Source organism: Onychostoma macrolepis, chromosome 11 (assembly GCF_012432095.1).
Source record: "Onychostoma macrolepis isolate SWU-2019 chromosome 11, ASM1243209v1, whole genome shotgun sequence".
Lineage (NCBI taxonomy): Eukaryota > Metazoa > Chordata > Actinopteri > Cypriniformes > Cyprinidae > Onychostoma > Onychostoma macrolepis.
In genome coordinates, this window is record NC_081165.1 from 18,756,898 (window position 1) to 18,780,360 (window position 23,463).

The 23,463-nt window shown below is 37.7% G+C and overlaps 1 protein-coding gene across 10 annotated transcripts in view; it reads left to right on the forward strand.

Moving 5' to 3' along the window:
• The window catches only part of plekha6 (pleckstrin homology domain containing, family A member 6), a 93,198-nt gene that overhangs the window by 31,251 nt on the left and 38,484 nt on the right, over window positions 1–23,463 (forward strand). For 3 of the 10 annotated variants that reach the window (XM_058790732.1, XM_058790735.1, XM_058790738.1), the window contains exons 1-5: window positions 2,158–2,486; window positions 19,499–19,582; window positions 21,747–21,879; window positions 22,614–22,718; window positions 22,907–22,979. In XM_058790732.1, coding sequence (XP_058646715.1) covers window positions 2,452–2,486; window positions 19,499–19,582; window positions 21,747–21,879; window positions 22,614–22,718; window positions 22,907–22,979 — 430 coding nt within the window. In that variant the 5' untranslated portion in view covers window positions 2,158–2,451. Of the gene's footprint in view, window positions 1–896; window positions 1,007–2,155; window positions 2,487–16,550; window positions 16,845–19,498; window positions 19,583–21,746; window positions 21,880–22,613; window positions 22,719–22,906; window positions 22,980–23,463 lie in introns of those variants that run through there. The other 7 variants (XM_058790743.1, XM_058790737.1, XM_058790742.1 and 4 more) reach the window with 5 other exon arrangements.

Genomic DNA, 23,463 nt, shown 5'->3' on the forward strand with positions numbered 1-23,463 from the left:
TGCCTTTAAACTTCCAGTTGTCATCTTTAATTAATCATAAGCTAATGATTTGCAAAGGTATCGTTATGTTATGACTTTACTTGAGGCACATGACTATTAACTAATTGTTAAGTAATATGTCATTGTGGTTATAGATTTTGAATTAGTTAGTTAGTCATGTTCCTCAACAAGTAAAGTCACACCATAATGATACCCATGTAAATCATTAGCTAATGATTAATTGGAAGTTTAAAGGCGTGCCTTCGACCCAATGTGGTAATTAACATATGAATTTACTTCATTACTTAATAAAATAAGTTATTAGGTAATTAATACATTATGACACATTTAACTAATAACAATTTATTGATTTATTTAATCTTTGAATCATATTGAATGTTCATTTGTTGTTGATGCAGTAATTGTTAATAAATGGTTTAGTTCATCATGAGTTATACATTAACTCATGATTATCTGTGCATTTGTTAAGCATGAATTAACGCATATTAGTGTCACCGTATTGTAAAGTGTTACCTAATTATTATTAGGTGTGTGGCCTAACATTACTAATAATCCCTAGGGGTGTCATTCAAACATTTTTTTTTTCTTTCATTATCACTGACCTTCTACTATGACTACAAAAAACTAATTGAAAAAGACAATGCAATTATAGAGGCTAAAAGCTGTCATTAAGCAAATGAGACCTAAGGAAAATTAAAGGAAAATAACCAAGAATGGCTAAGAATTTATTTGCGTGATCTGTCTGTGTTGTTTTAGTGCCTGATTCACTAAAGTAATTATGTAAATCAGGAGCAAAGGAGCAAACACGGCCAAAATTAATGCTGAATGCAATTTTGCAATTTAGTGTTATTATTTGGACTACTTTTATGCCTTTTGTTCTTTTTTTGTCATTTTAGGTACTAGACAGCTCCTGGTCATAGTTCACATTCATTGTACGGAAAAGAACATTCTTCTTTTTGTGTGCTCCACAGAAGAAAAAGTCATCCAGGCTTGGAACGACCATAGAGTGAGTTGATATTGACACATTTTTGCTATTTTTACTATCCCTTTAACTAGGGCTGGGTAAATGAGGTAATAATGGTTCAAACATAGCTGAAAAGTTTCACCAGGTAACTAGCATTGCATTTACTGTTGTTTAATGTGACATTAAATGCACTAAGCAAAAAAAAAAAACATTTTTTTATTTTTTAATTTTTTAAATAATGTTAAACAGCATTTAGTATCATCATTTTTATTAGGCAAACAGTGTTGTGATTACTGTAGTTTAGTGCATTGTTAATTGCAGAAGCCAGATAGCACTGCTTTTAAACAAAATGTAGTTTACTGTCATTTAGTGCAGCGTAAATGGCACCAGGCAAGTAGCAATGAGTTTATTGCAGTTTAGTGCGGCTCTAATTTGTTTACCGTCACCAAGCAAATAGTGTTGTTTACTGCTGTTCAGTACACTGCTAACTGCACCATGCAAATAGTGCTGAGTTTTGAGAATAAGATGTTCTCAACAACTTGAATACTTTCCTAGAAGGCATATTTAAGCTAAAATAATGGAAATGATTTAATTTACATAATACACACTGTACTGTTTCTGAACATTTAGTACATAATACCCAGGTTTTTGTGCTGAAATACTGCTAAAGTGGTGATATTCACCCCTTTATATCTCAACTTTAACGTCAAAACTGGCAAGCACGTGTCTTATCACCTGTTCCCTTCAAGCTTTAATGGACAGTCTGAGCATGAAGAGTTTGGACAGGACATGATTACACTCCCGCAAACCTATGAGAATGGATTGCTGGGAAGCCCTAGCACGGCATAGTCCGTCCAAACCTCAGATGGATTGCCCTACTTCACCATGTTATATAACATTCTGCAGCCCATTAGCACTGAATCCGTGGCCCTCATGTTCACTTCCACCATTGGGTTGATAGTACAAAGCAATCCAGGAGTAAGAACAGTCTTTGTTTTGTTAACCCATGAGGAATAAGTGTCAGGAGGCCACCGAAAGGGTTAAAGGACAGACCACCACTCCAATCAGAGTTAATGATTAGAGTAGAAACAGAACTGCAGAAATGAGGGAGCATGCAGGGACTGTGCTGTGGGGGGATTTGTAGAGGGGAGCGAGAGAGGGAGTGAGAGCGAAGGAGAGAGAGAAAGCCACTGTGCTTCAATCCAGCTGGCTGCCTCCCTGGGAATGTAATCCATATGTGAGCGCGAGTTCAGCTGCAGGAAAAAGAAAAGATATTACCCGCAAAGAAGCGATTGTTTCTGCTTTTCTTGTTTAAATTCCACTCATTCTGGCCCCTGGACCCTGGCTGTGGTTCAACAGCCAACATAAAAAGAGAGGTATAGTGTGGAGAAGGACAAAGTGAGAGTTGAGAGAAAGTTGGAGAGGATAAAAACGAAGGCGAAAGGAGCAGTAGAGAACAATATACCGATTAGGGACCCGATAGAAGAATGAAAGAGGACACACTGGAGAAAGGCGTAGTGAGGTAGGTCATCTTAAGTTTTGGTTTTGTTTTCTATTTAATGCCAATGGTGCAGAGGTTGTACATTGTGCTAGGCTGTTTGGATTATATCTGGTTTGGAAGCAAGAGGGAGACCATGTGTTTGTGTATGTGTGTGGATAGATGAAAAATGGGGGCGTGGGGCTTCTGTAGGATCCAGAAGCCTGGAATATAGGACCACAACAAATATCTTACGATTTTACAGCATGAGGGTACATGGTATTTACTTTAAAGCTTGTGAAGTTTGAGCTTTTCTTCCAAGACTTCCTTTACATTTCATTCAAGCATAAACATAAGCATTGGTCACTTTTTTTTTTTGATGTTATTGGATAACCAGTTGGATTCTGAATGTGTCCCATACCAGTATAGTTTATTTGCTCAGTGTTTTGTGTTTTGTATGTTAGCTGAAGCGTTTTATCCTTGTATAGCTTTCTTTACATAGCATCACCTGAGATTATTTTTGTTGCATGGACACTCCCTTCAGTAGTCCCTGCTGGAAAATTCATTTTAAACTGGTAGCTATGTTTTGAAATGGGGTAATAGATGCAAATTGGTCATTAGCTGATAGACCATCTTGGACCAGGAACAGACCAGCTCATCATGCCACCTTAGGCTGATGATACGCAGGGGAACTTTGGTTAATGTTGCTGATAACAGGCAACCAGGTGAGACACGGGGCCCACGACTGATCTAAAGTATCTAGATAGAAATTTGTTAAGTTGCCTGGCAAAATTGCTCAAAAACTTGCCCTGTGTATCATCAGCCTAAAGGTGTCTTGGTGGTTGGTCGACCAGCCAAAACCAGCTAAAACCAGCCTGGACCAGCTAACATGCTTCAAAACACAAGTACAAGTTGTGTCTTCTTGAACCTGGTGGAAGGTTGCACACTCACAATGAGTTTCTAGTGTTTGATGCTAAGAAGGTTATCGGGTTTAAGAGGCCCCTCCTATCCCTAAACCTTCACCTGCTTGTAAAACATTATCAATAATGGCTCACCTCTATGTTTAGTGGAAATGGAGGTTTTCCTCATTGTTCCCAGATGGGGAAATTGTGTAAAGGGAGAGTTTTGCAGACGTGAACAAGCGCCTCCAAGTCCTGATTACTCTTGGGAAACACAGGGCAGACTGGGGTGTTTTGACTGGAAGAATTTTCCTCACTTAAACACAGTAAAGTTAAAAGCGTGAAAGTGCTGTCAGGCAAGAGCAACAACTTGCAGTGTGGAACAAATAATGCTAGTGGTGCAGAAATAAAGCCTAGTACAAAGACTCTGTGTTTCTAAACAGTCTGTGTGCCATGCAGGACATTTAGTCTCCGACTTGAGAAGAACTCCAGAAATCAACTAGATAGGTTCAGAATGCTCTACTAGGAGTGACCAATCCTGTTCCTAGAGGGTCAATGCCTTGCAGAGTTTAGCTTCAATCTGCCCAAAACACACTTGCCTAGAAGATTCTAGTAATCCCAAAGACCTTGATTTGCTGACTCAGGTGTGTTTGATTAGGATTGGAGCTAAACTCTGCAGGAATAGGATTGGACACTCCTGTGCTATAGGCCTACTTTTGTTTGTCCTATCGTGCCACGAAAGGAATGCATCCCTTGACAACTACACAGGTGGCCAGTTCTCTTACACCTAAGTAAACGTGTGCTGACAGTGTTTGTAAGGGTGGAAAGACCAGCATTCCCTGAAGCTCAGTGGTCAGCAAGACTTAAGAGGTATTGTTGGGAATTTATTTTGATTTGAAATGGTCTAGTGTTAGCACAAGACATCCTATTTGTTGTAAGATTGCAGCAAAGCCCTTACCCAAGAGGACATATGCGAGGAAAAATGTGTGTTTTGCCCATTGGAGGTGACATTATGCTGAGGAATGTTCTGGAATGAGTGTGTGCAAGCGACTATGTCTCAACCTTCAATAGGGGTTTTTGTCAGTGGAAAAAAATGAAAAATTCAAGTGGTTTGAAATGCTGCTTGAGGCTTCAGGAGTGTCAGGAACATATCGTTTCAATGTATCGTATTTTTCTAAATGCCACCATCCACAAGGTGCGTGACACACATTGCAGTCTGATCAACATATCTCATGTGAAATGTGGACATGCACGTCCTTACCCAGTATAAAACAAAAAGTAATGCTTATTTGAGTTCAGGTGTGTCATCATCTCTCATGTTGCACTGCAGTCTTACTATAGTGGGTTATCTAGAAGTAGCATCTGTTGTCTTTGTTGTACTGTAGCTTGGCCTAGTTCTTCTCTGACCTGACTCGGGAGAAGATGCACAAATCGGACTTCTGCTGTATGGCCCAAGACCAATCTGATTGGCTTGCGAGTGATCTAGGCTGCAATGTCATTTGTCTGCAGAGCAGTTTGACCTTTTCCAGCTTTCCTCGTTGAGTTCTAAATCCCTTCTACTGTGTAATGACATGACAGTACTGATCTCAAATCTGCATGAAATCATAAATTTATCAATTTAAAGTTGTCCCCTTTAAAACATTGCTGCTATCCATGCACTAACAGACTGACATCTTTAGCCATTTTGTTGCTTCTCATTCTGTTTACTGACCATGCCACAATGAACATTGTGTTTTTAAAGGGGTCATGAACTGCCTTTGTTTGTTTTTTGTTTTGTTTTTTTATACTGTTCTCTGAGGTCCACTTATAATGCTATCAATATTTTTACATCAAAAAACAATAATTTAGAAGTAATAGGCTATTTTGTCCTGTTTTTAACCCCTCTCATCAGAACGTTCCGTTTGAATAGGCGTGGCGGATTGTAGACTGGGAAGTAAACACCCACTGCTGTGATTGGCTCAGTTACTCACACTTATGTGGTGCGCCATCGTATCCAATCAGCACATCACCGTCTTTTATTTTCAGTCTTTCTGAAAATCCTGCATCCAATTTTGCCTTGTTTGTAAACGAATCCATAGTTAAATTAAGTGAATAAAGGACCAAGTTCTTACTGACATGGTCTGGCGCTTCATTAAAAATAAAGTTTATCATTAGAGCTGCGTTTGCCGCTCTCGTCATTTACCTACTACGTGCACGAATTGGTGGGCGGGGCTAAACAGGCAGTGATGTAGAAGCAGGTGTTGATCTTCTTCTGCGGAGGCGGTGTTTAGCCACACTATTATGTAATATAGTGCCACATTCCAAAACCTGTCGTTTTGACAGATTGGCTTCAATATAAGCTGTTTTTAGACTAACGAGAAAGTTTTGAGTTCTGAAACTTATAGAATGTTTTTATAGCACAATGACCTCTTATATATCAGAAGATCAAGGGAATTTCAAATTCTCAGTTCATGACACTTTTAAGATGGAATCTTTTAATCTTTTGTTAATGTCCCCTGAGAAACTTGTCTGTTCAGGGTAAGGTGAACCTGAAACCATCCTAATTATAAAGGGAAGTGACTAGTCATTCAGGCAGCCCACCAACTAGTTGTTTTTGCATAACTTTTAAATGAGTTTTCATTACAGTTTCCTCAATGAAGCAACTTCACCTCTGTCATATTTCATGCAGATCCCATCAGACTCCCTCTGATAGTTGATTGAATTCTTGTTTTGTCAACATTTGATTTGTGCTATACACCGGGAGCATGTTAATTATTTAACACTGTGTCCAGAATTGCAAGTAATTGAATGAAAAAGTTTGTTCAAACTAAAAATACATTTGTATGTGTCAATTTATTCATGCTTTGGGAATGGAAACTTTTAAGTGGCACTTGTTTCCAGAATTTGCTCAGTTTAATATAGATATCTTCACCATAATATATTTGAACATTAGTGTGTGAATAGAATCGGGTGCTACGTTTCTGCAAATCACTTACCACACTCTAACATGCATACCAAAATGTACCATGGTAACTATAGCTTCTCTCAGAATCTTGTAGTTATTGCAGTTGTTGTTGTTAATTCAGTAAAACTGTGAAAACTTGTTATTATTAGCTACTTAAAATGAACGTATGAGAAAGCTTTGTATTTCGAAGGAGATTCCATTTTAATGCATTAGTTCCACAGTAGTAACAATAACATTAGTAAACTACAGGATTTTGACAGCTAACATGTTAAATACTTTGTGAAGGATGTCTTGTGTGATTGTATTCACAGGATTCATTGATCTTAGTATTTTTTGTATTTTTTTATTTCTCAAACTAATTCTTATGAGCCCTAGTTAACCTGGAGCATTACTATTTCTAGTATTGACTCGGGTTAATTTGTGCTGTTGAACTGTTTTTAAGTTTCTTCACAGTCAAATTAATTTTCCTTGTGTTATCAGCGGTTTCTATTTAGCCTCAGCTCTAGAGAGAGAATGCTTTGTGTTAGCACAAAGAAGAAATTATGTGAAATAATTATCAAAGCCGTGGGTGTATTTGAATCCTTTTTAACTGAATAATACCACAGCACATTTTCTGTTCTAATCTGTGAATTATTATAGATTATACAATTATTATAGAAACATATATGCGTGTGAGATTCGGATCTGAATAAATGAAGCATAACTATTATTTCTTCTAGTATTCTAGTTTTCAAAATTGATTATTTCTGAATAAATCACCAGTTTTTAATATTAGCATTTAGTGCATAGCTCGTGTAGCAAAATGACACCAAAGATCTTCAAAACTAAGTAAAATTTTTAAAATTAATTTTCTCACCTATGTGTTTAATAGTAAACACATTTAACAAATGTTTAATACTTAATCTATCTATGATATTAAGACATAATGTATTGTTAATGATGGAGAAATGAAAATATACTGCAATAGTACCGAACAAATACTGACTACAAGCATCACACTGGTAGATGAAATGGGTTTTTCTAAAAACAAAAGTGGACAGTTACTTGCAATCGAATTTGGAAGGAATGGGACTTTTTATGAACCATTGCCTTACTACATTTGGTCCCAAATGCATTTTAAAAACTGCACTCAACCACATAGCTGTCACCTTTGGGAACAGGGACCTAACAATATTGTTTGATCAAACTGAATTGTTTTTATTGATCGTTTGCCTTTGTTTTAGGTTTGCAAATCTAATTTAAACCCAGTATTAACTAGATTCTTGAGTTCCTTATGTGCACTCCGGACACCCCATCCAGTGTCACTGTTGTTTTGTGATTTTGAAATCTGGATTCCTCTGAAGTTGTAATTGTATTTGTCTGTCTGAGATGCAGGTCAAAGGACACATTCCTTGTATGAAGTTGTGGTGGCGTATATGTGCTTTCATTCTTTGCATTAACCCCAGTCTCAGTCTTAAGCCATGTCTTGTGGTTGGGGATTTGCTAACTCCCTTGTGTTCCTAAAAGGATATTGCCTCATTCTTAATCTCTTGTCTCAAGAGTATACAAGGTCCTTGATGGACCCTAGTTAAGTTAAAGGATCCTGCAACTCACAAGAGGTTACAAGAGGACTAATGAGAACATTTTACCAAAACAAATCTGTTACATTTTAGCTTAACCCTAATGTCCTAAACTTTTCCCTCTAATCTTATCCTATTTTTATTTTTTCCAGATGTTTTTATTATTATTATTTTTATTATAAATTTTGAGAATTTTACACCCAAAGTTTGGACGTTTTAAAATGCCCATTGGACATTATTGTAAAAACAATACAACATATTATTATCTATTTATTGATTGCAGTATGGTGTTCAAATGTTGCTTGTGTCCAAATGTGTTTGACATTAGTTGAATCTCCAACAATAATATTAAACTTGCTTTGATTTAATAGGATAATACTGTAAATTATTTTATGCAGGCATTATTGTAAATAGACAACAATGAAAAGGGAAATAAATACAGACAGGCACACTTATATACAAGTTTTACTTTCAGGTATTGTATTCAATATCATTGTTTTAGCCTAAACACCTTTATATTCAGCTATGCTATTATGCAAAGACACACAAATTGATCAGAAGTGACTGTAAAAACATTTATAATGTGACAAAATATTTCTGTTTTAAATAATCCTGTTCTTTTGAACTTTCTATCCATCCTGATAAAATAACAACTGCACTGTTTCTAAAATTTATAATAATAATAGTAATAAAAAATCTTTCTTGAACACCAAATAAGCATATCAGAATGATTTCTGAAGGATCGTGTGACACTAAAGGCTGTTGAAAATTTGCCTTTGACACAGGCATAAATTACATTTTAAGATGTTGTAATAATTCACAATATTACTGTTTTTGTGTTCTTTCAAAAACATTACACATTCTTACCAACCCCACACTTTAGAACGGTACAGTATATATGGACATAAATCTACACACGCTAGTATTCTCTTGTAAAGTAGTTATAAAAGCTGAGTTGAATTTTTGCCAACAGAAGGATTAGATTACCCATATCTCCCCTTGATCTGATTTTACTGTAGCACCTGCACCTACTTCGACACTTGACTGATTTCTGCTTCAGACAGGGCAGTGAAGGCCTGCTTTATTCATTCTGACAACTCTTTAACTGTAATCACAGACTTTTTGAGCCTGTTTGTCTTTGTATGATCCTCCTTTTGTAATGAGGCACCTATTGTTTGTTTAAATGAAGCACCGGGATGTGGTGCAATTATCTGACTAAAATCATAAATTACATAATGATTAGTGTTATCATAACGCAACTGGTTTTATTGGATTCATAAATTCACATATCAGCGTAGAGTCTGATCCATTGCCAGGTCTCTTCGTAAGTAAACATACACAGTTCCACCTGAAATTACAGGAAGATCGTAAGCACTGTTGAGCAATGAATCTCACAGTTACAAAAGAAAGCACAGCTCAGCAATGTTCTGGAAGGTATTGTTTGACTTGTTCAGGGAGAATGCAGTGCCCGTTTGTGTACATTTCCAATAGAAAAGGAGAGAGAGAGTAAGTGGAAGAGGGAGAGGGAGATGGATTTGAGCTTCGGCCAGCAAACCTGATAGTGGGCACTAATCACTCTCCACCGCGGTGATGTCATCAGGGTGTGTCTGACAGATTTACCGTCTGCTGGGCGGCAGGAGGGAAGACCGATCTGTGAATCGCTTTACCGAACTGTCATGTGAGCTTTGTGTTTTCGTGGCCCGGAGCCAGTCTGTCTTTTAGGTGTGCATATTTAATATTTTATGATTTATTGAGTCTGTGGCAGGCTGTGTAAAACTACTAACAATCAAATTAATAGACTAAATAGACAGTCTGAGTGATGAGCTTATTGGAAATTTTATAGCTTTAGGGTTTCATTATTTCATAGCTTGCAGCATAAACCTATTTATTCCACGGGGACTGACTGAGCATTAAAAGGACGGTTCACCTAAAAATTAAGGTCATTATTTATTTACCTTCATATTGTTCCAAACTTTTATACTATTTTTTTTTTCCTTGATTAAAAAAGTGGAAGATATATCGATAGATAGATAGATCTGTCTTTAGAAGTGTGAAACAAAACAAAATAAATAGATATAATCTATCTATATATATAATATGTGACCCTGGGCCCCAACACCAGTCATAAGGGTCAGTATTTTGAAATTGAGTTGAATAAGCTGTCCATTGATGTATGGTTTGTTAGGACAGGACAATATTTGGCCGAGATGCAACTATTTGAAAATCTGCAATCTGAGGGTGAAAAAAAAAAAAATAATAATAATTTTTTTTATATATATATATATAAAATAGAGAAAATCGCCTTTAAAGTTGTCCAAATGAAGTCTTAGCAAAGTTTTGATATATTTATGGTAGGAAATTTACTAAATATCTTAATGGAACATGATCTTTACTTAATGTCCTAATGATTTTTGGCATAAAAGAAAAATTGATAATTTTGACCCATACAATGTATTTTTGGCTATTGTTACAAATATACCCATGCTACTTATGACTGGTTTTGTGGTCCAGGGTCAAATATATATATTTTTTGGAGTCATGTTCATTTTGGAAAGATTTCCGTAAAGATAATTCAAAATGTTTTACTTTCGTTTTCCACAGAAAACAAATTGCATGTGGGTTGTCATGACATGAGGGTGAGTATGATGACTGACTTTCCTGTTTGGGTGAACTGTTCCTTTAACGTCAGGTATTAAATGCTGTTACATTAGGGGAAAAGCATTTTAATGGACGGTCTCATGCCACACTGAGCACAATACTCAATAGGATAGTCCTGAGAGAATGCTTTGTCAGCAGCCCTTTTCCACCAGTGTGCATTGATCCATTTGGGTGAGTCTTAACAATCAATACTCACCGCAGACTCCATCATTAATTAGACACAGGTAAATTTCCCCACCTCTGCTCTTTTATTTTATTACTGCTGCTGCTTTCCTCTCTCTTGCTCTCTCCTGTTTCTCTGTGCTATGAAATCACACTCGGTGAAGACAGGGAGCCCTAGGCAGCTCTTGGCAGTTCGAAAATGTAACCTTAGCTTTGAAGAACATGAAGGGAAGTAGTGGGAAACTCCCTGTATCAGTTCACATGATGCCTCCCCCTGAGGACAGCAACTCACAGCAAATTCATAAGCTGCTCTTGGATCACCCCCATTTTTTCGCTGCAGAAAACAGTATTTGTTGTGTTTTCCTTAGAAATATCGCAACTCTCTTAGAACAAAGTTGGCTAAGTTTCCCATCTATTTTTTTTTTTTTTTAATATCCCAACCTTGAAAGAAAACATGTTCCTTTCAACTTATATAAGAGCTGTTTTGAAGAGAATGTTTTGAATTTTTAGTTCAATTAAATTTTAATACAATATATTTCACACTATTAAAGTTTTTACTGTATTTTATGCAAATAAACTTGGTAAGTATAAAACACTTTCAAAAGCATTGAACAAAATCGTACCAATCCCAAGCTTTTGATCGTTAGTGCATGTTTATAACAAGGGGAAAAAAATGCCAATGGGTTAAGAAAATTATTTTAATTCACAATATATACTCTAGTATTATTGTTTTTTGCATAATACATATGTTTGTTCTTTCATCATACATATATCAAAGATGGTGTATTTTTCTGTGTGTGTTTAAACCTCTATTAATGGCTCTGACGTTCTCAATGCGGGATGACTCAGAGTGTGAACATGCGTGTGCGATCTCAGGATTGCTGTTGCTAGGAAAACAGCTGAAACACCACATTTCTCTTTCTCACATCTCCAAGAAAACAAATACGGTTTAAAATGACTACTAGTGACTTAAAGCAATGCCTTATCATTATTATAATTCATTTCCTCTATAAGTCATGCATTATAGCTGTTTGTGTAAATGTACATATTCTATGTCTATAGACAAACATTAGGGAGCCATTCGCTCCATCTTTATCGTGGAAATGCTGCTGTTGTGAGCATCTTAAAACAGCCAATGATCAAGTTTCAGCGCATCGCTTTGTGGTTCGCTGTGCGATACTGCCACTGCAAGCTCATTGGAGGCAGCGCTCAAGTCTAATTATTCATCCCCCATGCCTCCCTCCCTCCTATTATCCCTCCAACCCCCTCTCATCTTTCTTCCCACTCATCCTCTGGCAAGCGTGCTGACGGTGAGGATGTGGTCGCTGTGATGTGGCAATTGTGATGTTGCTTGCCGCCACCATCTTGGCTGTACTGAGGTCAGAGGAGGGGCTTACGATTGCATCATCTCGAAGCAATGACAGACGCATGCATATCTTTTATATGCACAGGCACGTACACGCATCCCATTCATCATAGTCCTCCATCTAATTAGCGTCTTTTTAACAGCGTGCTGGAGAATGTCATAACAGACGCATAACTGCTCCTCCCTTTATGGTTTAATGAAGGTCCATGAGCCAATGTGATTCTAGGAAGTTCCCTGCTCTCGCTTTTTGCTGTAAATAATGCTTTTTCAGATCTGTCTGATGATATGACAGGGAGATGAGAAGCTTAAGAGCGCTGTGCCATGAATCTCGTTTCTCTCTCTATGGCAGGGGAGCGAGAGACTGTCAGGTCTAATGCTGGATTTTACTCTCAGCTGAAACCTGAAAACCTGTCAGTGAGCTGAACACCAGCAGCCAGAACACGCTGTGTCCTTTTACAGGAGCACTGTAGATCTGACATCATGAAATACCAGCGGTGATGTTCAGGGTTAACTTGTCAAACGTGTAGCTGGGTGCGTTTTAAATGTCTTAAGCACACAAATCTGTTATAAATACTCAAATCTGACATGCACAGTAAGGTCTGAATGTCTGAGATCATTCTGTGTTGCATTTTTGTCTTTTAATGCAATGAATTTTATTACAAATTTTATTATCAGCCTGACAATTTCAGTGAAAAGTTCTTAAAGAAATTTTAAAGTGCATGTTCATTTTAGGGTTTCTTTTAAGTAACTTTAATGACAGCAGAATGTGAGCTGCATAAACATTTGTGTAAAACCTGCATGATTTAAGATGTTCCAAAGAGCATCTTGTGCTTCAATAGAAGCAAGAAAAATCAGACTGTCAAAAGAGTTTATGTAGTCAATGTCACAAATTTGATTTGTGACCAAGCAATAGTATGGAATCTTGAATATAATTAAACATTATTTTATATGAATATTGTTGTTAATAATTATAATAATAAAGTAAAAATTAAGATTTTTTTTTCAATTTTAAACCTTAAATCAAAATTGAAATCCCAGTTTGTGTATTTTTGTTTAAAATATTTAAGTGTTTCTTTTAAAAAATGAATTTTAGAAAACCCTTTTTTTCACTTTAATTGTTAATGTTACATTTCAAATAATGTTAATATTTATTTTTTTAATTCTGTATTTTAACTAATCTTTTTTTTTTTCATTTTAAATCCCATATTTTTAATATTTTCGAATAATATTAATATTGACACATTTTTGAAATTCTTTAAGAATGTTTCCATATTTTTAATGATTCTTCATTTAACTAGATTTTAAATCCTTTATTTTAAAGTGGATCTCACCCCACAGTATTGCCTTCCTTTCAATTTTCAAATTCTAGTTTTGACAGCGAAGATCATTTTATGGCTTATAATTCACAAAAATAACACTTTCCATCTTGCCAGTCTAAACGAGTAGACACGATAATTCATAAGCATAATCACAACCCCACCCCTGCACAAAACATAAACCACATATTGTCTGTGGTGCTCCCACATGATCTCTGAGTGGGTGCTCTTCATGGAGACAGCGCTCATACGAACCATTCAAGTCCCGCAAGCACAGATGACAAACTGGGTCTCTGGCTGACCTTCACTCCTTCACCGCAAGGACGCTTTTAATTTGAGTGTGCAGCTCTCGATACTAAGCGCAGCATAGTAGGATGTTTTTAACAGCACAAACGCAGCAGGTAAATTGTTAGCAAATGGAAGTGCTGTTTAGACTCGCCATGCCACGTGTCGTTCTGTAAAGCAAAAAACTAATTACAGGCTTATATGGTACATTATATACCAGCTCTTTGTCTTACTGTTGAATGAATGCATGCTCTTCAAGGTTTAAGAAGGGATAATGGCTGAGGAACGAATGATAGCATCTTTCACAACACAATACGGATTAGCAGGAATACAAATGATTACTGTGAGGTCTATAGGGGTAGTTCAGATATTCAAGAGTTCAATTGAAATATTCATAACTCATTGTTTAAATAAAGCAAGAGATAAATATGAAGGTTTGAAATCCAGGGTGAGGAGGGGGTATCAGTATGTAAGTAATCTCCTCAGAGGGGCAGGTAATCTGCTTCCTGCTATTTGTATGTCATATCCCTCCACAGTGGGGGACACTGTACGGAGACCATCTGGTGAGAACACTTATAATTGAGGACCACGGATAGAAGAACTGGGACGACTGCCGTGTGTTTTCAATGTATTTGACAGCTCTAAAACACCTCGTTGAGGCAAAGCGTAAGACTGACCTCAGCAGATGCCACTAATTTCTTATTGATCTAGTTCACATTTGATGTATACTGTGGGTGAGATATTAAATAATAATCTTTCCACAGTCACTAAGGCCTCTGTTTATCTCAGCCAATCACTCTGCACAGAAATGGTTAACTTCAAAACTATGACATAACTATTCAAGTGGTGCTTGACTGTATAAAACTGACTGCCACACTGCTAGAGTGCTGTGGATGGTTGCCCCTGTGTAAAGTGGTCACTAGGGTGTCCTTAGTGGTTGCTAGGGTATCCAGGGGAATGTGATGGGGTTGCTACGTAGTTGATTAATGTTTTATGAGAGTTCTGAGTGTTTGCTAGGGTGAGGGCTAGTAGCTAGATGTCTGCTAGGATGTTTTGGATGGTTGCTAGGGTGGAAAGTGGTCATTAGGTTGCTCAAGGTGGTTGCTAGGGTGATGAATAGAAGCTAGATGCCTGCTATAAAGTTTTGGATGGTTGCTAGGGCGCAAAGTGGTTTCTAAGTTGTTCTAGGTGTTTGCTAGGGTGAGGGCTAGTAGCTAGATGTCTGCTAGGATGTTTTGGATGGTTGCTAGGGTGGAAAGTGGTCATTAGGTTGCTCAAGGTGGTTGCTAGGGTGATGAATAGAAGCTAGATGCCTGCTATAAAGTTTTGGATGGTTGCTAGGGCGCAAAGTGGTTTCTAAGTTGTTCTAGGTGTTTGCTAGGGTGAGGGCTAGTAGCTAGATGTCTGCTAGGATGTTTTGGATGGTTGCTAGGGTGGAAAGTGGTCATTAGGTTGCTCAAGGTGGTTGCTAGGGTGATGAATAGAAGCTAGATGCCTGCTATAAAGTTTTGGATGGTTGCTAGGGCGCAAAGTGGTTTCTAAGTTGTTCTAGGTGGTTGCTAGGGTGATGGATAGGTGCTAGATGCCTGTTAGGATGTTGTAGATGGTTGCTATTGTGCAAAGTGGTCCTTAGGTTGCTCTAGGTGGTTGCTAGGAGGATGGATAGTAGCTAGATGCCTGCTAGGATGTTTTGGATGGTTGCTAGGGTGGAAAGTGGTTGCTAGTGTGTTTTTGGTGGTTGCTAGGGTGGTGGGTAGTTGCTAGATGCCTAGTAGAATGTTTTGGAAGGTTGCTATGCTATTCTTAGTGGTTGCCAGGTTATCCATGGGAATGTGATGGGGTTGCTACGTGGTTGATAAGTGGTTGGTGTTCGGGGTGATGTCTAGGGTCTCCTGGTGGTTGCCAGGGTGTTCAAATGAGGGTTGCTGGATGGTTGTTAAGGGATTCTGGTGATTGATAGGGTGTTCTGGGTGGTTGCTAGGTGTATGCTAGGGTGTTTTGAATGAATGCTGGGTGGTTTATAGGGGGTTCTCAGGGGGTTCCAGATGACTGCAATGAGTTGCCAGAGTGTTCTTGGAGGGTTGCTAGCTGGTAGATAGCGTGTTTTGGGTGATTGGTAGGTCTCCAGGGGGTTTCTAGGATGATCTTGGGGCTGCTGGGTGGTTGATAGTTGACTTCTGGGGTGTTTTGTATGGTTGCTAGATGATTGCTTACTAGGGTAAGGTCTCTACATGATATGACACAAATCCCACCCTCACCGTAAATCTACAGGATTATTTTGTTTTTCTTTTGTTTTGCTTTTTGTGTTGCTGTGCTTTGTTTTGTTTTGTTTTTGGCTTTGAGAGTGTAAAGTATCATTTGTGACGAGTTACAAGCCAAAGTTCAGTGCTTGGGGTTATGGGTCTCTCACATTAATATTGCGACTTGCTTTATTTCCAATTAAATAGTTTTTCTGCAGTTACCCCTTACTCAAAGATAAACGACTGAGTCATTAGAGTGGGGGAAAATGGCCGGATATATGTCCATAAACATAATTAAAGTCGATCTGACATGAATATATATGACAGAGTGACATTTTAATATGCCTGACTCTGACTTAGTGCTTTTAATGCTGAGCTTGTCTCTGTGTGAGATACAGATCTAATTATTTCTGTGTGGGCGTGATATGTGCGTCTCTGGGTAAGGTTTGACAAGGGGCTGGTGCAGATGCAAAGCCGTATACCTGAGTGGGTAACGTCTTTTGTTTTTTTTGCCTCAGCCACTCCTCTTCACCACAGCCAAAGCTGTCATGGACGTCCCAGGGGAGTTCTGGTCATGACTCCTCCTCGGTTAGGCTTTGGGGGGTAGCATCTACATCTCAATCTGATCTGTGATAGGAGGCCCCACGTGTGTGTGAGGAAGAGAGAGAGAGAGTCGGACGAAACCAGTAACCAAATAAGCTGAGCCGAGCAGATCTAGAAGGCAAGAGAGCCAGAATGAGATATAGAGGTTGAGCCAGTGAGGGAGAAAGAGAGAGAGTGTGTGAAGCTGGCTGGCAACAGCACACATGCTCAAGGAGAGAAAAGAGGACAGCAATTATTGTATCCAACACCCTACAGCTCCTGCTGCTGTCGGCGTCACAAACCTGCTCTTCTCTCCACCTGGCCTCATCCCACTGACTTATATGATTGATCCGGGGGAAAATGCTGAAGTTCCGCGCGGACCGGCGAGTGAGGTAGGTAAAGCAGGATGTTGGGAGCGAGTCAGACAGCAGTGTGGAGGGAAACTCTGAGCTGGAGGTCAGGCAGGACTGCAATGCAGTGCCGGCTTTCCCATGGACTATCTTTATGAGATATTGAGGTTTATTCGTGTTGCCTCATGTGTGTCCTTCCTGGATTCCAGTGTGGACGCCTTTATATGCTCTCTGTTCCGATGCTGTTAAATCATTTCTTGCTCGCTAAGGACTCCAGCATTGGTTAGTGGTCATATTAGTGACGTTTATGAGCAGATGAATGTCGTGTGCCTCTATGTAGGTTTATAGGTTACACACGAGCGAGCGCGATCAGTTGCAAGACCACATCGGAGTGTGCACACGTGCGCTCACACACCTCAACCTGATTTCGGTGGCTAGGCTGTTGTGCTAGATTTATCCTCTAGTGTTTTATGGAGCGCTGGGCTCTGTTATATGTACCTTTTTGGTGTCAAGAGGTAGATGCTTTCAGTGTGAGTGTATTCTTGGCTTGTGTTTCTTGTCCCCGACCTATCAGGCTGCATGCGTGTGTTGTGTGTCTGTGTATACAGAGACTGCACAGACTTCGAGTTCTGTTTGTGTTGTCCTTAAGTGGTCGATGCCAAGAATTTGGCATGTTGTTTGAGTGCACTTCTATGGCCCACTTACGCACTGAAGAGGTGAGTCTGCTGTATGTAGGAATAACAATAAACCTGAAGTGAGCAAGATGAATATAAGGGCCTCAAGTCTTGTGTCTTTACAGGAGATCCAAGAAATGGTTAAACGAGGGTCATTTTTAGCCTTTGGGTAACACATTGATTTGGGGTAGTCAGGATTTGAGATTTCAAATGTGTAAACGTAGGGGTTAAGTTTCTTACTTGCATATTTAAAAGGACAAGTAAAGTATGTGACTTGTACACATGTGGAATTTTCGCCTCATAAATTTGCTTGTACTGTTGGCTAGGTTTTTAACCTTTTCTCTGTTAATTAAATTAAGGAAGAATTGTTTAGTTTAAGATTGGTTGTTGGTTGTGAACTAATTGCTGTAACATGCTAGCACCTTGACAGTATAGACATGTAGCTCAAATGGTAGCTAGCAACTGCAAAAACTGATCAAATCTAGTTAATGTTGTTATGGACAAAAAACATCTCCCCAGACTAAGCATAGTGTGAAAAGCCTTATAGAGGTCATTGGGTCATGTTAGCTTAGCAATCATTTTTGGTTTAAATATGGATTTAACTCTAGCTAGTTTAGATTATTATCATCATGGGAACATTTCATTTCACATTTCACAATGCATTATATTTATTGTCTTCACTTGTTTAAATTTACCTTGACTTGAAGACAACAGGGGAAAATAATTGCTAAATTATGCAAATAATAAAATGCAATTAGCCATATACTATAATTCTGCATCATTAGAGTAGCATAATAAATAGGCTTATAAACTTTTATAAGGAAGAAGAAAACATTTACTACATAAATTGATGTCAGTGTGCAAGGCCAGTATGGATAGGTTGCATGACATGTTCTCATTCTCAAATATTTTTAGTGCTGTGATGGGTCACCATTTGCTATTTGGTACTATTTATTTTTCTTAATACGTTGAATTAGCTTTTATTTGTATATTTTCATTTTGGTTTAAGTTTTTGTAATTTTTGTTAGTTCATTCATTTTTGTACTTTACAACATACTTTTTTTTTCTTCTTTTCATTTAGTTTGTTTATAATTTTCCAGCTTTTAATTTCTTTTTTAATTTCTTTTGCTCATTTCATGTTTAAATTATATTTTATTTCAGCTTTATTTCAATTAACAAAAACAATTGTAATAGTTTAGTTTTAGTTCACATTAGCAACACTGCACTAGTCTGAAGCAAAACAAGTCTAAATTTCACATTACTCTAACTGTAAAATCACTAAAATTATATCTTATGGTCTGGATCTCCTCTAAATGCTAGTTTTGATGTTTGTGCATCCATAGATCTCTGGGTTAAACAGATTTACCAAACCCTCACAGAAAATGGAGAAAATCTATTTGCTTGCTCGCCTCTTGTAAAATCAATAGCCAGAAAAGTGACACGCAGCAATGAAAACACTTGTAGGATTTACACCCGAGAGACGAGTTACAAGTGTACATCCACAGGAGTACACACGAGCCGAGGTCAGAGAAAGTGTGACAAGAAGTTGAACTCCAGGCTTCAGGCGTTGTATATGGACAAAAGATATGTTTTCTCTGAATACAGTCAATATAATAGGTGCATATGAACTCTGACATGCTCTTGTTGAACAGTTCTTGTTGATATTTTGGCACTGAGCGCAAAGCTGTCCACACTTAACACGCTCTTTCACAAGGGCTGACAGTCATTCATTTCCACAGCAGTTGTTTCATATGGGCTTACAAAGAAAGTGGCCATGTATTGATCGGATCTGATGTTGTAATGATGAATTATTAATAAAGAAGGGATGTGTCTGCTGTGAAACAGGTTTGAAGCCACGAAGAACGAGTTGTGAAGCATCTTAAACAAATGGAAAATCCGTTCCAGCTGCTGTTGGCTTGATATTCTTCCAGACACAGTTTTTGTTTTTTTAAAAAGACTGTTGTGGCTGTATTGAAATGTGTTTGTCAGCGAAATCCTAAGTGACTTTTATTTTATTTTCAGTCAAAATGACCCTAACGGAACAGCTGGACACCAGCAAGTGATCCAGACACACCTGGAAGAGAACGGACCTTTGAAACCCTTACTGTGAGTGATCTTGTGTTTATTCTTTTGTAAATGCTGCTAGATTTATACTGCCTTCGCTAAATCTGTTACATGTTGAATAAGAGCTTATCATAAAAAGCATTTCAGCCTGGATACACGCTTGGTTATTTCTGAAAAAAAGGGTCTTTCTTCAAAATTGTCTACAATTAAACTCATAAAAAATAATGTAATTAATGTTCTCTACAGACATTGATGGTTCCATGAAGAACCTTTAACATCATTGGAAGCTTTTCATTCCACAAAAGGCTTTTATACTAGAAAAGTGTTCTTCAGATTCTAAAATGTTTTTCACACTAAGAAACAAACAGTTCTTTTATGAACCGTTGACTGGAAGGTTCTCTGAGAAACCTAAAATGGTTCTTCTATGGCATCACTGCAAAAACTTCCTTTATTTTTAAGAGTGTATGCCTTTAGTCCAAAGGGTTCATGTACTGTAATCATTTTAGTCAGTGCATGATTTTTTTTTTTTTTTTAAATGCACTGCAGTGCCATCCCTATTTTAAAGACGAGTGATTTACAAATGTAAGAAATTAATAGTTCAATTTAGCAGTGACATATTAAATTGATCAAAAGTCACTGAAAAACACAAAAGACTTTTACATTTGTAACAGAAAAACTGAGTTTCTAAAAGCTGTTCTTTTGAACTTTTAGAAAAAGTTCAGCAGAAAAATCCTGAAAAAAAACCAAAAACAGTTTTCACAAAAACATTAAGCACAACTGTCTTCAACATTGATTTAAAAAAAAATAATAATAATTCTTGAGCAACAAATCAGCATATTAGAATAATTTCTGAAAGATCGTGTGACTCTGAAGACTGGAGTAATGGCTGCTGAGAATTCAGCATGAAACGTAATTTTATTTGGACATGGAATTAGTTTACTTGCTGCTAAAAACGTGGTGTTCGCAACGGTCACTGTCATTCATGTCGGTGGAAATCATCAACTGACTTCCATCTCTTTGTTGTCGCAAATGTCAGTGTGAACGCCCATGAGGAGACAGAAAAACAGTTACCTGTCAGACCAGCCCTGTTTTGTCTGCCTTTTTCTATAATAGCCACTATACAGTAATTGCACACTTGTGAAAACATAAATACATACAAACAAACAGCACTGTCAGGATAAATTACTCTGAAAGCATTTTATTAATTAGTCTTGAACTACGTCATATAACACATGGAGGATAAACATGCCAGGATTTCCTTGATTTCCGCTATAAATTTGCTAAAACATTCCTCCTGGACAAAGAAAATGCACTTACAGTACTTCTCTCAAGACCCCACTCTCCTCCAGATCGATATAATATTGAGTCAAGAGCCAATAGCACATTAATAAGGGCCAATGCTATTAAACCGAGATCCTTCCAGGATTTAATTTTATTAATTTCCTGATACAACACAGGAAGCTGATGAAACATACCCGCTGTTTGCAGCGATGGCTAAATAAAGAATAGATAATTAGCACAGAGACGGTTCTAGTGTGGGTATCATGTCCTAATGTAGTAATTGTTATTGTCGTGTGAGTGTTCCCACTTTGCGCTAATGATTGTGTGTGTTTTATGTCCTCATTTGAGCTGTGCATTCTTGCTCTGTTCCATATGTGTTTATGTGATGTTCTTTGCTTCAGAGACTCATAATGACTTGCGTATGGTTATAAACGACTGCATATGGTAGCAAGCTTTCCAAGATGGAAGCTTTAGCCACTGGGCTTCTCTAGGGGATTGTTAATTCATCTGTCTTGCTGGTTGGTGGATCGAAGGCTGTTGGAGAGGGCCTGGGTGTCTGAGTAAGGAGATCAATATGATTGAGCTGGGAATGCAGGCTTGCATCCACCAACAAACTCTTTCTCTTTCTCTTTCTCCTTCTCTCTTCACCACTCCAATCACATTCTTTGTGAACCATCGGCCTGTTTTTAAACTGCAACCTCAGGGGTGCGGCCTTGCGACGGTGCCAGTTGGGAATAAAAATAGCTGTGCCCCGAATGCCTGTGTGCTTCCTTCCCATAATCCCTCAGTTTTTCACCAGTTTGAGCTCAGTATATTGGTTTGAAAATGATTTCTCTGCTTTGGTGCGTTGAACGCAGACAGATGAGAAGTTTGTTACGATATCAGAAGCTGGGATGGCTCAATGGCTTTGTTTGTGTGCTCAAAGGAGATCTGATTCGGAAATGAACGGCAAGGCGGGTAGCAGGGGGCCCGTGAACAAAGTCAGTGAAGCAAACAGCAACGCCAACAATCTCAGCATGGTTTCTGAGATGCCCCCGGACTCCCAGAACTGCACACGGGTCAGTACAGCTGCTGTAGATGAACTCGTTTCTAGAAATAGACATTATTTATTATTCATTTTAAATTTTGTTATTGCTATTAGTAGTAGTAGTAGTCATAGTAGTAATAAAAACTGTTAATAATAATATAGTTATTAATAATATTTGTATTACTATTAAATATGCATTTTTAAATAAAGTATTTCTCCTGTATTCATTAATATTATTTAATGGACCTCAGCTAACATCAACTAACAATGAACAGCTGTATTTTTATAAACTAACTTTAACAAATAAATACTGTAATATTTTTATTATTTTATTATAATTATTATTGAATCTGAATTTTTAATAAAATATTCTTCTTGTGTATGTTAATATTATTTAATGGACCTGTTATATTATATTATATACCTATTTCTATATTATCTTTAATATTTTTATTTCAATTTTAGTGATGTTTATACTTGCACTTATTCTTTTTCAGTTAGTTACCAAAGCAACATTTTTAAATTCGAAATAACATCTAACATTTCTAATTTTATTTTATGTCAGCTGGATTTTAATTATTAAAAACTAAAACTATTAAAAATTGCTTTATTTAACAATAAGAACACCGGTCTTGCTGTGGTGGATGTCTGTCCTCTGTAATTCATTCCTTCTGTCATCTGTTACTCAGAATGTGTGTGTGTGTGTGTGTGTGTGTTTACTGTTAGTGTTATTATGTAAACACTCCTCCATGACTCTCCCACCAGGGCACGCGCACACCCAAGAGAGCCGCCACCTTTGGGAAGCGCTCCAACTCCATGCGGCGCAACCCCAATGCTGAGGTGGCCCGGCAGGGATGGCTTCACAAACAGGTACTATTGCTCATCCTTAAACCTCACCGTCATCCACACAAACAAAAACACTCACACAGCCCAAAGCCATAACTCCATAATCCGCACTTAAGCCACTCTCTTTCAGAACCGTCTAGGCACTTAGATGTAGTTTCAAGGCCTTGATTTTTTTCTTTTTTTCTTTTTTCTTCTCATTTTCTGTAATGTAGGCAAGCAGTGGTATGAAACAGTGGAACAAGCGCTGGTTCGTGCTGTCAGATCGATGTCTTTTCTACTATAAAGGTAGGTTGTATCTGTAAATACTGGTTTGTACGGAAGTCATGAATTTGGTTAAACATTTAGTCAGTACCCCAGAGCTCAAAAGTTTTTTTAAAAGTATTTTTTCCAAACCAGTTTGTTCTGTAAAACATTTGAATTTACCCCATGGCATTACTTCAGCACACAGGCTGCGTGCTGCCAATAGCGGAGAAGAGAAGTATAAAAGTAGATCTATAATGACAGTCTAGCACACAGCCTCTATGAAGCCCTTATGAAACTATTATCTGTGCTGTGTCAACAAAGAATGTACTGTGGTATTATGAAGCACTTGTTTTGAAGAACCATGTGTTAATACAATACCGTTCAAAAGTTTGGGATCAATATACTTTTATTCAGCAAGAACACATTCAATTGATTTAAAGTGAGAGTAATTAGCTATGTTTCCATCCACCTATTTTTATGCACATTTTGGAATATCTCATAAAAAAACGCTGGATGGAAACACCAA